Source organism: Caloenas nicobarica, chromosome Z (assembly GCF_036013445.1).
Source record: "Caloenas nicobarica isolate bCalNic1 chromosome Z, bCalNic1.hap1, whole genome shotgun sequence".
NCBI lineage: Eukaryota > Metazoa > Chordata > Aves > Columbiformes > Columbidae > Caloenas > Caloenas nicobarica.
Genome location: NC_088284.1, coordinates 53,299,804 through 53,315,356, shown reverse-complemented (window position 1 = coordinate 53,315,356; position 15,553 = coordinate 53,299,804). Strand labels below are relative to the sequence as shown.

General features: G+C 42.9%; 1 protein-coding gene across 1 annotated transcript in view; it reads left to right on the top strand.

The window, feature by feature from the left end:
- Positions 1 to 224: 224 nt before the first annotated feature.
- Positions 225 to 15,553, top strand: part of DAPK1 (death associated protein kinase 1) — a 90,184-nt gene continuing 74,855 nt past the window's right edge. Inside the window, exons 1-2 of the mRNA XM_065656186.1 lie at positions 225 to 277; positions 693 to 843. Of these exons, the coding sequence (XP_065512258.1) occupies positions 782 to 843 (62 nt within the window). The 5' untranslated portion in view covers positions 225 to 277; positions 693 to 781. The remainder of the gene's footprint in view (positions 278 to 692; positions 844 to 15,553) is intronic.

The following is a 15,553-nucleotide window of genomic DNA, read 5'->3' as shown; positions in this document are numbered from 1 at the left end:
GGCGCGGCCGGCGGGAGCGCACACAATGGCGGCGCCGGGACCCGCCCCCAGGCCCGCTGCCGGGCGGGGCGGGGCGCACCTGGCGGCGGGGCAGGGCCGGGCAGAGCCGGGCGGGCCGCGGCGGAGGGCGGGGGGCGGCGGGCGGCTTCCCATTGGCCGGGCGGCGGAGCCCCGCGCGGCGGCGTCGCGCAGTGTCTGCGCGCCGGGCGGGAGCGGCAGCGGCCGCGGCGCTGTCGCCGCCTCACAGGTCGCGGAGTGGCCGCGGCGCCAGCAGCGGGTGAGGGGCGAGGGAGCGGGCGGGGGGAGCGGCCCCGCGAGCCTCGGGCCGGCGGCGGGGGGGGGGCTGAATCCCCGCCTCGGCATCCTGCCCTCGCCCGGGGTCAGGTGCGGGGATGCCCGGGGGCTCCTGCCGCAGCCCCGGCGGCACGTCCCGGTTCACCGGGCAACGGAGCCACGGAGGAATGCGGCGGGCGGCTGGGCGCCGGCGGCCGTCGCGGCGACTGGGCGGCGGTGCGGCTGCCGGGGAAGGGGCGGGGGGCGCCGCTTTCTTCTCCCGCCGCCCGGGCGGGGGCAGGGAGGCGCCCTCCGGCCCGCGGTGCCGCTTCCTCCGCGGGGGGAAGGGCGAGGGGCGGCAGCAGCGGGGGCGCCGCCCGGCCGCGGCACCGGGCGTTCATCTCCGCGCTGCTCCGCAGGGCGCGCAGCCGAGCGCGGGGCGGCTCCGGGGCGCTGGCGATGAGGGCGCCGAGCAGGGACTGAAGCCGGCGGCGGCGAGGCGGCCACCATGACGGTGTTCAGGCAGGAGAACCTGGAGGAGCACTACGAGACGGGCGAGGACCTCGGCAGGTGGGTGCGGGCCGGCGGCGGGTTTGGGCGGGAGGAGCCGCCGCCGGAGATGCCCCCGCGTTGCCTTTCCACCCCTCCGAGCGGCCCGAAGACAGGAAAGGGAGTTGGGTTTTAAGCTACGGCGTGTTTGCGCTTTTAAGACGAGTGTGATGGGGTTGTGGATTTGGGCGGTTCCGAGCTGGTACCTTCTCGGCGTGGTGCCCGTCCGGGTGCGGTGCGGCGGTACCTGCTGCTCGGGGCCGCGGCGGGTGGGAACGGCGGCTGCTGCGGCGGGGGGAGTAACTGGGAACGTGGTGGGTGGGTTTGTAGGACAGAAGTTTGCTTTGTGTTGGTGGTGAGGGGCTCCGTTATGTGTTGCGTGTCGGTTTTGCTTTGGTAACACGATTGAAGAAGAGAGAGAAACTGTTTGGGCAGTGGCGAAGATCGCTGTCGGAGCTGCAGTCGGCTCGGGGTTGTGTTTCAGGCGCTGCAGATGAAGTGCTGCCTGCTTGAACCTTGGTTCTTGAGTGCCATACAGTGATCTCCTCCGAGCTCAAGCTGTTTGGCGTGCCTTGTTTTTTCAGTGCTTTCCCTGTTTTAAACCTGTTAGTTTGACACTGAATTGTGTTATGTGCGAGTCCTTTTATCTTCCTTCCCCCTCATTCCAGGGGAATCTGATGGCATTTGAGCACACCAGTATGGCAGAGTCCTTTTCTAGTGTTCATCTCGGCGATTTCAAAGCTTAGGATCAGTGTTTAATTACCACTGGGCAGTGTATGTGGGGCAGATCATCTCATGTCTGCTTGGGTGTCCCTTTCAGGTGGAGGTTCCTGTAGCAGAAAGCATGGCAAACAAGGTACTGTCATAGACAGGAACTTAGAAATACAACACTGTTTCTTAGGAAAAACAAAACCAACACATTATCAGAAAGTTTATTGGATTGTGTTTAAAATACACTTCACCCCACTTATGTACAAGCTTGCTGCCATGACTTGTACAGGTACATGATGGATGTGTTATTTTTATATAGTGTTCTGGGTTGGCTTTTTCATACACCTGGAACGACAGGCTGTGTTGGACAGTGAAGTTATATTAACTTATTGGATGTCTTATTAGAAAGACATGTTATCATGCTAAACTCTTAAGTTTAGGTTGTGTGGTCTAAATATTCTGTTTGGACACATAAAATTGTTGGATTTGATTTCCATCCTTCTAGGCAACAACACGTAAAGTGTTCTGAAATTCAGTTGTAGGTTTCTGGATTCTTGATCAGAGAACCATACTTGTGCTTACAGATCACAAATCACAAATCATATGTGATTTACTTTATAGAAAAAAATACAGATCTAGAAGTCACCTGTTGTGGGTTTTTTTAAGGTTCTTCAGGGAGATAGTGATGTCAGCATGGTAATTGAGAAAGTGTTAAGGTTTATATAACCTCTCTTGTATTTATTTTGAAGTGTCAATGCAGTGTTAGGTCCCCAATACATATTTGTGAAATAGAACAATTGCCCTTAGGCCAGTTACATAAGAAATATTTAAATATATGGGGATTTTTCCAAACAAACAAGCTTTGGAAGTCACATGTTAGCTTCAGAACACTGTAGTGAAGACCAAGTGTTTCATTTTTACAGTACATGGAAGTGCAAACACTGAATAATGTTACATAGTTAAAAACACCAAAGGAAAAAAAATTCAAATTGCCAGAATATTATGTAATGGAGTTCAGTAAAAAACAGGTATATTAATGTGATCAGTTACAGACAAAGTATTACAGTACAGAGTTTGTTTTTATTCATCTTAATGCTATGTAAGTTTGGCATGCAATGTAAACCTATAACATTTTAAGAGTTTAAAAGTGTTGATCTCTACTCTTGTTTTTTTTCTTGAAAAAAAAAAAAGAAGTAGAGAAAACTGGGCAGTAAAACATTGTGAAGTGTTTGTCAGGGCTTTTGCTTTAAAAATGGAATGCAGTTATTTAAAAGGGCCACAGCTTTCACTCAGCATCACTTTGAGAAAACAGGATTATGCCACTGCCAAGTGTTGCCATAAAAGCATAGGAGTAAGCAAATCTCAGGATAGTTGTTGTATGATTTAGTTCAGTGGTGGTTTTAACATCTTTTTAAACTTAAATCTCCAGGGTTGATGAAATACTCTCTTGTAAATCACATCACTTTCCATTCCTCCTTTACCCCTTAGGTAGGTTTCTCACCGTTGTGTTTGCATATAAATGTAGTTGCAAATGCCAACCCTGAGGCTCAAACTCAGAAAGCAGTGAATATTTAAAACACCTTTGACTTTAACATTTCTTATGTTTGTTTGGGAACCTGAATTGTGATTTAATACTTTAGGTAAGTAATGATGAAAGGTTTCATTTTGCAAAGTCAAATTATTTTTCCCCTTCTTAAGGAATACGGCTTCTATTTCCTCTTACTTAGCTGCAGCTGTGCAGCAAACAAGCTGAATAAATTAACAGATTAGGTTTTTTTGACAGAGGGATGTGTGTGAATGGATCCTGAAGTTCCTAGGCCAACCTGCATTTTGAGAAAACTCGGTAAAGATGCAAATACTCAAAAATCTTAATAATCTTCACTATTTTCCCTTGTAAATTATTTAGCAGTCTTTACTGCCTTATATTCTGTCAGTAACAGGAATAACAAATTATTTGAATAAGAAGGTGGTCTAAGAAAGATTTCTTGCAGAAAGACAACTTTGGGTTGTATAAATGAAAGTTTTTATTAAAACTGATAAAGGTTGTTTAAATATTGCTTAACGTAAAACCTGGAGTTGTTGGAAACAAGGAGAAGGGATAATGGTGTGCCTGGGCTGAAAAAAATACACTACTACTTTTTCTGGTGTTTCACAGTGCTTTTGCACAAAAAGTAATAAATAGTCCTCATGCTTTTACCAAAATATTTCGTTCCATTCTTTGGTTTGTTTTGATTTACGCCTGGGGAGAATAAGAAAAAAGGAATTTGGGATTGTGGATACTGACAGGATCACCCTTATTGGTCTTGCCTGTGTGTGATATCTTCTGACATGTTCATGGCTGATCAGGTTGGTTTATCTTAAGCTTTTGTACCAAAACAGTCTTGTAAGACTTGTGGATCGAATGTTGTCTTCAGCACAGAACATATAAGAAGGTTGTGCTCTTGATCACCATGCACTTTGCACTGCATAACACTTTTTTTCTGCCTTACATATTTGAAGTGATGTGTATTACTTGCATTGTTCAGATGCAGGCTACGTGCAGATTTAAGGAATCATCTAACCATGAAATTTCAAGGGGTGGTAGAGATCATCATGAAAGAGCAACAAATCTATTAAAGCTATTTTGTTCATTTTCATTCTGCCAGCAGTTCCAGGTGGTGTGACTGTGCATTTTAAATACCCTGCTGCAGTGCGTTTACTTCAGTCTGCCCGAAAGACAGGAATTCAAGTTCATTAGTATTAAAAACCTCACCACGGTAAGCACGCAAGTAAAGACCTTGGAAACAGATCAAACTAATCAAAATATTTTTTCACCCTTCTGCGACTGGCCTTACTTGAGAGTTACCACAGTACTGTGAGAAATGCAGCATTGCTTAAATAATTGCAGGGAGAGGTACCCAAACAAAGCTATGTTATAGATACATACTGTGTCTATTTGTATGAACTGAAGGGATTTAGTTCCTGGTCTTACAAACAGCTCCCTACGCCCCATTTGTTGTTTTGTTTTTTTTTCTTTAAACTTTTATGGGCTTTCTACAATATGTGCGGATTGTTGAAATAAAGTTTTGTGATTGAAGAATGGTATTTTGCATTGCACTGTGGTTTGCAATTTTTAGATTCCTACTGATTCAAAAAGTAGGAAGAGGTATCTAACGATTTTAAACTTCAAGCTTGTTTGGACCTGTTCGACTCAACAGGGAAACACTTGCAACTTGTTGAATAAAAGCTGTGAGGAATCTTGTCAATTTTGGAAACCAGTGCTTGGTAGCTCACTAGGCAGAGACGCTAACAGTAAAAAGCAGTAAGTTAACTCTGCTATCTAAGATATCTAATTGCTTTATCAGTTGTGAGAGAAAAATGCATAGGGAAACATGCTGAAGATGCTGATAAGAAAGAAGGAGGAGTTGTGCCAATGTGTATTTACAATCTGAAAAATGTTCTTTTACCTTTGAGTGTTGACTGAAAAGAGACTTCTATTTTTTTTTCCGCCCCAGACGCTAGAAACGGATTTCTGTAGTAAGCAGGGAGTACGTAGGCAGCACATACAGAGATATATATATATATATATATTTATATTTATATTTATATATATGTGTGTGCACACATTATTCACATATCAGTTTTCAGACATGCTGCTTTTTAGAACTGTGAAGGCTGTCCATCATCTGTCCACACACAACTGTAACTACATTGTGCTCCTGTATTAGGAGGAAGATAAAAACCCTGAACAAAAAATACTTGGATGGCAACTAGAATTTTAGCTTTGTGGCACTTTGGAGGCTTGACAACCTAAAGTAATCTTGCTGGCTAGCCGATGTACTAAAATTGTGTGAGTGTTGTCAAGCTCTGTAGTGAGATGTATGGGATGTGAAATTCTTTTGAGATGATACTTCCTTTCAAAATAGTCACATTTAAAACCCCTGCCAACAGTCTTTAATAATGTTTTAGTGTAACATTTCTTACTATGAATTATCAGATTAGAAAGTCGTATCGGAGGGGAAGGAACAGTGTGAAAGGTGGTCTGGTAGGGCTAAAAGTATTGAATGTAAGGTATAAAATTTCTAACTGTGATACACTGAAATTTCTAGTTTTTGTTTCCCTTGCCTCATCTCCATTGCTCCATTAAAAGGCATGTGTTAACCTTCTTCTTCATACAGAGATAAAATGGTTAAGTACTGAAGATGCAGAAGGTGCAAACCTCTGCAGTAGCATTTCCTGCGTCATTCGTACCAGCAAAACGATAAATACTGCAAGTATGGAATTCACTGTTTCTATAACTACATGTATGCAAATTCCATTAGAACATAATAATTAATTACAGTAAGTTGAGTTTTTCAGGGACAAGGACCTGGGAAGGAACCCTGAAAACGCTGGCCACAAAGCCACTGCTTGAGCAGGAAACTTGGTTGGTTGGTGGGTTTGTGTGCCTTTTTTTTTTTTTCTTTTTCTTTTCCCAGAGTTGAACATTATGAAATTCAGATTACAGCAAAGAACCCTTTCTGTGCTGTTTGTGAGCGATGTAAATGTTGTATCAGTCGTGTCCGCTCTCAGAGAAGTTGGTTATTCCATGCTTGTTCTGCAAGTCCTGGCCCTGGCGGTTGCGTGGGTACTGAAAAAGGTCTCTTAACTGAAAAGCATGGTGGGAGGAATTATTCTTCTGTGTCTCAAGTCACTTTACCTCCCAGCCGTGCCTCAAAATGCCTCCTTTTTGAAACGCATAATAACCTGCAAGCTGCTGATTGCGCAGGCTGCAAGAGGCTGTCACCACACAGTGCCACTGGTGACAATTACTGCCTTATAAAATGTGCTGAGAGGTGCGCTGCATGTAAAGCACCAGGGGTGCAGATGTTTTTTGGGTATAACTGCTTGGTCCTGCTAAGTTTATTTCTCACTCTGGGGGAGAATAATGCCTGCTTTGTAGATCTTTTAAAATGATGTGTAATTAAAACTAGAGCTTGCTGATTATTCTGTGCCTTTAGTTTAGATGCATGGATCTCTGTAAATCTAAACTCATCAGGAAGCAGATAAAAATGCTCGTCTTTGATTTCCCTTCTAGCCAGGCTCAGTAAGGCATGCTCAGTGCTGCAGCTGCTATGTTAGGGGTGTGCTGAAACTTTAATTCCATCTTTCCAGGCTTTGCTGCTTTGTCCTCTTTGTTTATAGATTTTTGGAGGGGGTTTTTTGTTTGGTTGGTTGTTTTTTTCTTCTTTTTTTTCCTTCCCATTATCTCCCTTTGCAGATATTAAAATATGTCACTTCCTCTGCTGGAGCTGTGCGTACTGGACAGAAATTGGCCCCTTTAGCTTAGGAAAACAGAGGCTGAGGCTGGGTTTTTATGAGAGCTGTGTGCCAAGCTCAGTCCATGCTGTTGGTGGCTGAAAGGAGCAGTAAGACTTTCCCCAGCTGTTTCTGTGTGTAGTGTTGGTGGTTGTTTTTGTTTTCTGATGCAGCGGTGCTGTCAAAGGGAAAAAAAAAAAAACACCTTATATCTAATCTATGGCAGCAGTGCACACTGAGATCAACTGGAAGCAGTGTGAAATCTCAGCCTGTGTGCAGTTGTGATTGCCTCCATAAATCGGCCTCAAGTTAAATATATAGGAGGGACACAGATAAAGAGTTGCATCACGACAAAGGCCGAAGAACATAAACTGACAACAGGGAAGTTCAGGTGGAAATTGGGAGAACGATGGATGATGCAGTGGCTCTGGAATAATCTTGATGAATTGTTGTTCCAGTTGATCACAAGTATTCAAAGGCGTATCAGTTTTTGGAGGAAATTGCGTATTTCCTGTGAGACCCACAGCTGGGCTTAACGACCGGGTGTCCTGTTTTTAACTGGTTTAGTTGGTGAACCTGTGCAACTCATTGGTACAAATTTATATTCTGAAGAAAATGTGCCAGTTAAAGAAGTGGCTCAGTGGTTTCTGTTTCCTGGATGGTAGTGCCTTGCCCAGGAGCTCTGTCTCAAATAAGACTGTTGTTTCTCAAACTGTATTTTTACCCCACTGCAGGAAGATCGGTGACACAAAGGAGGATTATCCAGCACACCTGAAAAGTGTTCATCAAATTACCGTGCAGTGTAGTAGATCCTACTTAACCATCGCTATTTCGTGGCTGAGCTAGGCAGAAACTGAAAGAAGTGCGGACAAAGCCTAAAGATTTCAAGCCTAAACTATTTCATTGCGTGTCTTCGTTATGCAGTGAATTTTGGAGTGACGTAAATGGTGTGGAATTTAGTAGAACAGGGCACAAGGGGCTGCGCAAAGGAGTCTAGCACAGGTAGTGTAGTTAAACTCTGAGATCTCATCACTTAGGGGGTGACACAGCACAAGTGGAACCTGTGCGTGTGTTGGTCAGTTGTTGGGTGGCATTCCTGTTATGGAACAGGCTAATACCAGAGGTGAATTATAGGGGTGGGTATCTTCCTATTACCTTCTACAGTATGTTGCTACGTTGTCCTTTACATGATACTCACAGCTCTCATCCCTCTAACTCAAAGAGATTGGAACTGTTTTTTTCTAAAGTGAAGAAGAGACACCAAGGTGGTGAAGCTGTGGGAAGAAGCTTTTTAAGAGAGGGGACTTAACACTTATGATCACAGATGCATCTGCAGGCTGGAAATTGAAAGGTTGCTTGCCTCCAGTAGAGTGAAGCAACTCCAGTAGACTTGGCTTTGAAATGAAGCCAATGTGAACAGGGAACCTAAATTATATCAAGACTGAGCTTGTAAACTTAAAGGAAAGGATTGCATGCTACTGTCCTGGGGAAGGAAGAAGCCGGTAAGGATACACTCATTGTAAATACCTTTGATCCATTTTAACTCTCTCTTTCAGAGTCTCCAGGCATACTGTAGCCCTTGAGGATGTTGTTCTTTTGTACTAAAGGTATTATATTTTTAGCATGTTTGGTGGCTTTTTTGGTTGTGGCACACATTGATGTTGGGAACAATGTCTTGTAACAGGTGTGTTTCACCCAAATCCAGAATAGTTCACATGGTTTAAGATTGCTTTAAAACACTGAGTAATCCACATGATGGCCTGTAACGTTATACTCTTGGTTTTGATGCTTTATTTCCTTCCCCTTATTCCTTCCTGATTACAGAAGCAGATGTGACAGAGTTTCCGCTTCAAGAGGCAATACTGCTCAGGAGGAAACATCATTGCAGGGCTGCCCGGACCATGTGCATGCATTGACCACTAGCAGCAGGGCCCTCGCAGTGCACTGGTGGACCACTCTTTACTGGAGCAAGTCCTCCCTAGTACCATCTGTCTCCAGGTGCAAGTCCATTTGTTTGTTAGGAAGCTTAGATGGTCTTGCCCGTAAAGAAAAATATCTCTTACTGGGTGGTCACAAGCATAAGAGGACATATCCAAAGCTTGGAAGAGTTCACAGTCAGTGTAAATTATAATTGTGGGTACAACCTGATTGAAGGGTATAGTTAAATTGAATTTTCTGTTGAACTATGCAGAGGAGTGAGCATTCGGAAAGGAAGAAGATTGCTTTGGGCAGCAACATTCTGGCTTTGTGCTTCTTGCTGAAACAGGATGCTAAGTTAGCCTGTAACCAAACTGGCATACTGGAAATATTTGATTTCCACTTTATTTGTGAGCAATTATACTGTGTTTCTAAGTTTTCACGAGTCACTTGAGGAGCCTTGCTTTCTGTCTGGTATGTAGACAGGCCTCTGGGCTCTTGTCTGTTTTGGTGTTCTCTCAGGTATCAGTAAGTAGTTGTTAAGACTTGAGGTGCTGGGTGGATGTACCTGTAGAAGTGTTTGCTGAGTACCTGCTCATGTGCCATGGGAGCTGATAGTGGAGGGACGTTTTCCCCGGGTCACACAGTCTGTTGAGGCTGTGGTGGTTTGAAATTGTTGTTCTTACAGGACAGAGAAAGGATGTTCATTTTCTGGAGTCTTGTGACTTTTAACTGTCTTGTGATTACATAGAAGCAGTCTCTCATCTCTTATTTCTCTGTTTTCTGAAACTTTTAGTCTTGTTGTCTACAGCTTAAGAGGATTTGGCTTCATTGCTGAGATGGTCCTTTGTAATCCTGTATCTCTAAATGAGACTGAGAAAGCCAGTGCTTAAAACCTGGAATCATATGTACTCTGTGTGTTGTGTGTTATTTGGTACTGCCCTTACTATGCTTAGTTATATAGGTATAACTAGGTGGAACTAACTTTTATGTTGATAATATTGTATTCTGTTCTGGCATGGTTTACACCTAAATTGTTCTGCCAAGTTTGACAGAGATTGAGGTGTGGGCTTTTTTACTCTTCATCCACAGAGAAAAATAATATTAGTGAGTGTTTTACTTGGGTCTAACAAGGTTCTGGCCAAGAACTCAGCACTTTCAACAAAACTGGCTGTTTATTAGTTCCTAAGGAAAAACAGTACACGGGAGTCTTGGATAGTAGTAAATTTTAGCTTTCTTTTGATATCTTTCTTCTTGCTGACTCTGATTCCTTCATTGGGACACTCGTCTCCTGTTACCTTTAATGAAGGTGATGCAGATGTAATTCCAGGGATGGATATTTCACCTTGTCACATTCTGCTTTCTTTACCTTTTTGTGTTTTTGTGTGTGTGTGTGTTGGTGTTTTTAGGTTGACTGGGTCGGGGCAGGTGGCGGGGCGGGGGCGGGTGGTCGGCTGCTATCATATATTTCAAACACTTTGGTGTGGGAGTTAGGACTTTTTTGGTATGTTATCTGTCTGGCAGTATTTCCTGATCTCCATGAGCAGGGCCATCTGCGCAGAACTGCTGTTGATTCCCTGGGGAAGGAAAGCGCATCAGGGAATAGCTTAGTTCCTTATGTCTCATCTTTTCTCATTGCTTTTTATTTGAAAGGGCCTTCTGATACTATTTACTTCACATTCCTGCCTAAAAGAAGGATGGCTTTTCCTTCTTTTGTTATAACATCAGTTACAACATCAACCGGAGGACGAACCATTCCAAATTGTATCTTGTAAAGCTGGTCCGGTTGTGCTGGGTGCTGGCCCAACACGCCAGCCCGCGCGGTAAAGCCCGTGTGCTCGGTGGCCGGCTGGGACCGCGTGGAAGAGCTGCTCTGAACTGGGATGCAAAACCTCACTGTCGATCAACCCTGGACAACGAAACTGGTGACTGCACAGTCTGAGTATGTTTTCCCTCGGCTGCAGCCGTGGGGTAGCCAGACAAGCCATCCTTTGCGGGGAGGTCATAGGGTACACCCTGGGATAATTTATTTTTTAAAGTGCTCTAAATTCCTAAGTGCCCAAGCTTGTCTGCAAGAGTGAGTAGTTGTGAATAAAGGCTGAAGAGCTGGGGAAGCGGACAATTATTTGGCTGTGAATAGCAGCTTGTAAAACCACAACGTATATGGACAGTTGCTAAGGCACTTGGTATGAGATTTATGTATGTGATACAAACCGTGCTTTGTTTGTAATGCTGCGTCTTCTTAAAAAGCTGTCATCTTCGGTCAAGGAAAAACAGTATTTTCATCACTGGCTCGATCTTTCTGGCTTAAATAATGTGTTTATAGATCGTATTGCTTGGTGAATTTCTCATGTATTTAGCTAGCATCAAATTAATAATTGGAGGACAAAAACCCAGAAATTACCTCACGCAAAAAGTGACTTTGCTGTCTTATGTGGAGTATAAGCTTGAGGTACGTTTTTCCGTGTGTTCTGGTAGGTTAGTGAGATGCTTGTGGACTTCACAGTGATTGTTCATACCTGATGGGAAGTAATGAAATGTGGCGAAATCCATTCCACACCTTTAACTGTATTGTTTCTTGGGAAAGCTGAGTCATGACTAGTTTGGGGCTCTGCTTCTGCTTTTCAGTGGTTAGATTTTACTCTTTTTCTAGCAAGTGTTTGGTGAATGATCCATACCCCATTACCACATTAAATGTTTTTTCAAATATACTGAAAAAGCAACATTTTCTTCCATTAGCATAATTTAATATATCTAACCCGTGCAGCTGTGCTGCGAATGTCATACATTTGTGTATTTTTATTTGTGGCCATTCAATGTAGTTATTTTCCAGAGTCACATTCTGCATAGAAATGCTGCCTAGGGGCACATTGTTACTGCTCATTAAGATCATAGGTCATATGCTATAAAACAGGGAGGTTCTGAAAATGTGAAATAAAGAGAAGCTGCTCATTATGATGAAAGAGTGAATGGCGTAACTGAGATCTGATAAGCATTATCACTGGGCTCTTCCTCCCCAAGCTGAAGGACAAACACCCACTTTGGGTGTGCTGCAGAAGAGAAGCAGAAAACTCAAAACATTTTATTTATGAAACAATAGCAACAACAGTCTCTGGCATCACCAAAACTGAATTTTTGTTCTGTTCATTTGTTTTAATATTCAGCCCAGACTCCTGGTTTAAGAATTTTTGAGCAACTGGTGACTGAGCTTTTATGTTCAGTTCTGAGTCAGATGTACATCACATACATCTTTTAACATTTAGCAAGACTGGCTGATGATTTAATGTTAATTGCTGAGCTGGTTCACAAATCTCATGAAAAGCCCAAATGAAGGGGAAAATGAAGTACTTGAAGAACAACAGAAGCATTAAGACTTGAACTCTGACGTCAAGTACTGGCATGGTATATTATGTTCTTTATTTATACGGGTATGTACTTAGGCATTGATCATTAAGTACCTGTGTGTGCAAGCTGCTTTTTAATACTGTAAATGGCAGTAAGGGTAGCACTTGCCTTGAAAATCTGCATTTCTCTGCATTATCCCACCTTCTTTCTGGCTTTTTCTTTCCATCATAGATGTAGTTATTGAACTGTTCACAAGCGTGAGCACTCTGCTATTCATATTATAAGATGTTTTCTGAAAAGGCTTTAGCAGATGTCGATGTGTACAGACCAAATGGTTTTCAGCAAGCTCCAGCCCAAGCATCATTAATAGGAAATGGCTGACATCCAGCTGCCTTGGAAGTTTTACAGCCATACGTATTCCCCCAGCTTATAAAATAAATACCACTACATCTCGGCACAGACTTCACATTGGTATTTCAGACCACCCTATCTATGAGTAGACTTCTGTGTGAAGCATTTTCTTGAGTAATTGCTTGAGTAAATAAGATACTACCTGGTTCTTCGCATTCTGTAATCTTATAATCACTTAAGTGCTTGTGTTGAGGGACTTGGGGCATGGGACCTTCTCATGTTTTCACTTTTTTTTTGTTTTTACAATCTCTAGGTTTTACAGGGATGATATATGTGTGTATAGACTGAGTTAACTTTCATACTGGTTGTGTACGTCTTATGTTTGTCACAATATAACTGACACCACATTGATGATTTCCCCCCCCCCCCCCCCCCCAACTGCATATTGACAAAGGACCAGCTCCAAAGTCCTCTAGAACAGGTTACTACCTTTCCCCTTTTGTTACAGTGTTATCAATGCACAGGTCAAAGCTCAGTGACTTGGAAGTGTTCATTGCAGGGGAACCACAGAATACCAAGGTTTGGTCAATCTGACACTACACTTGTGTGTTTTGTGACCTGTGGAGAGATAGTGGGAATGTGAAAGTGTGGTTGAGCACTGCTGTCGCCTGTGTACTAGGAAGCTAAGAGCTCTTGAGCTTTGCAGTATGGCTTAGTTTCATATTAAAAATACAAATTAAAAAAAAAAAAAAGGAAGATGGAACATACCATGGAGAAGACTGTGCATAAATTAAAGTTTTCAAACTGTATGTATAATACCTGTGCACTTAAGCCATCTCACGATGACATATATTAGAATACATTTGAAAGTGAAAAGTAATCGTATGGTAAAATGAGTTTTCAACAAGGACCTGTGAAAAATTTTTTATCTCTCAAGCAGTGAGGAGTTTTGCAGCTCTTAAAGAGACTAAGTCACAGCACTTAGATGTTATGCTTTTGCTTACAAAGGAATAGCCAACAGCTTCCCCTTCCCTCCCCCAATAATGTTGTAATTGCTGTTCCTGCCTAGGCAATTACTGGATCAGAGAGCAGAAAAAAAAAAAAAAATAGTGTCTGGCCATTGCTCAGCCTCTTGTATAAAGTTTCAGTGATGTTGATAACTTGCATTTCTTGTCTCGTCTACTGGCACAGTGACAAGCACGCATGTCTGGTGTTACTCAGACTGTACAAGTGAATGCTGGATAGATAATATGAAACCGAAGACAGAGCTGAATTGTTTATATACACACAGGAAGCAGGGAAGGTTTTGTCTGTGCCTGTCTGGTGTTTGCCTCTCACCCAACTATACTAACCGTTCAAAGCACTATAAAAAGCAGGAAAGAGAATTTAGTCTTTGGCTACTTTCAGACTTAAATACTTTAGTCAACTTCTTATAGCAATCTGTAAAGTCGTTAATATGTCTTTGTTTTGTATCTGCAGTAATTCCTGGGTTTTCAGGAGGACAGGATCATGAAACCTTCAGTAAAGCTACCAGCTTTTTCAGTGTGCCTTCTCTTCTGAACATCTGCTGCCAGCATAGGCCCAGAGTACTTTATTCATTCGAATTTGCATTCCAAAGCCCAGATCTGAATAGGAGAAAAAAATCCAACATCAGAATTCCTGCTCATGCAAGAGAAACTGTTTTAAAAAAGCAGAATTACAGAAGTATGTAAAAGCATGTAATATCTTTTTGTTCTGGTTAACAGCAACAAAAATCTGCTTATTTGCCAGACTATTAAGCCACATCAATCCATTGATAAAAGTGTAATTTAGAGTGAACAAGACAGTACTGGTGAGCACATTGATGTAAAGTAGTTCCTTTTTTTTTTTTCTATGTGCAGCTTGTAAGTTGGAACAACATTTTTTCTATTTGTACACCGATGCTAGTTTTTCAGAGCCAAGAATGTTCTTTTCATACACTACAAAAGTTCTAGCAACAGTGCAACTCCTCATCCTGGCAAGGGCTTTGTACATGCTTGAGAATTAAAATAAATCGTTCTACTCCTTTTCTGTCTCATCTCCTCCCCTGCAAGCTTTCATTCCTTGACCTGCAGCTGCACTATAACTAATTTTCAAGAGCACGATTTGACCTAATTGCTTAGCAGAGTATGACCATGGAGAAATCACATATATTGTCTGCTGACCTTGTGGTCATAACTTCTTTAAAGTCATGTGCTCCTTTGAGAGAAGACAACCACATTGATGGGAGGGAAGGCGGTGTGCTGGCGCTCTCTGAGGAGGATTTAGCAGCGAGCAGCAAAATCTCTCCTTTCTCTTCCATTGTCTGAAATCCCATTGTTAGTGCCACCTTTTCTTCTTGAAAACCCTTATGCTTCATGCTGCATGGCACTTAAGAAAGAAGGCAGCAACTCTTGAATCGGTGCCTGGTTGAATCATGAATCCGTATTTTCTCCAAATGAAAAACACCTGGTCGTGCATTCCTGCACGTTGTTCCTTAGAAGGCTTACGTGCAGGCACAGCGGAAATTTGAAATGCTCTGATGATTTGGAAACAGGTAAATAATAAGAGACTACAAGACAAAGTAAAGAGGAGATGCAGTGGTATCTGTTAGGTCCTTTGTCCTGGAAACCTTCAAAGCACAAGTCAAATACAAAATACACAAAAAAAAGCAAAAGTAGTGGGAAGAGAGGGAGTGCAACTGGCTCCTGTCCATGTGGTGCCTTCCTTACCTGCACCTCGCTGAAACCCTCAGCCATCTTTTCAGTACTGGTGGTACTGTCTCTCTAGCTATCAGGGCCATCTCTAAAAAAAAAAAAAAAAAACCTCGAAGCCATAGACTGCCACAGAGCGAGTCCTTGGTCTGTTGAAACCTGCATTTCCTGCCACTGTTGGTCACAGCGATGAATGCGCATCTGTGCTGTGAAAACTCTTAACATGCTTCTGGTTCAAGCTGAGCATAACGGTAACATAAATGAGAGTCAAGTGAAGAGATGTTTTCTCTGACTCCTTTGTGAGGCAGATGGAAATAATTTCTGAATTCCTTGCGTGTGTCTACCGGTACTGAAACCAGTCCCAAATTAAGTGGGGATGCGGGAGTTTTTCTGGCCTGTGGAATAGCGTAGTGACAGTA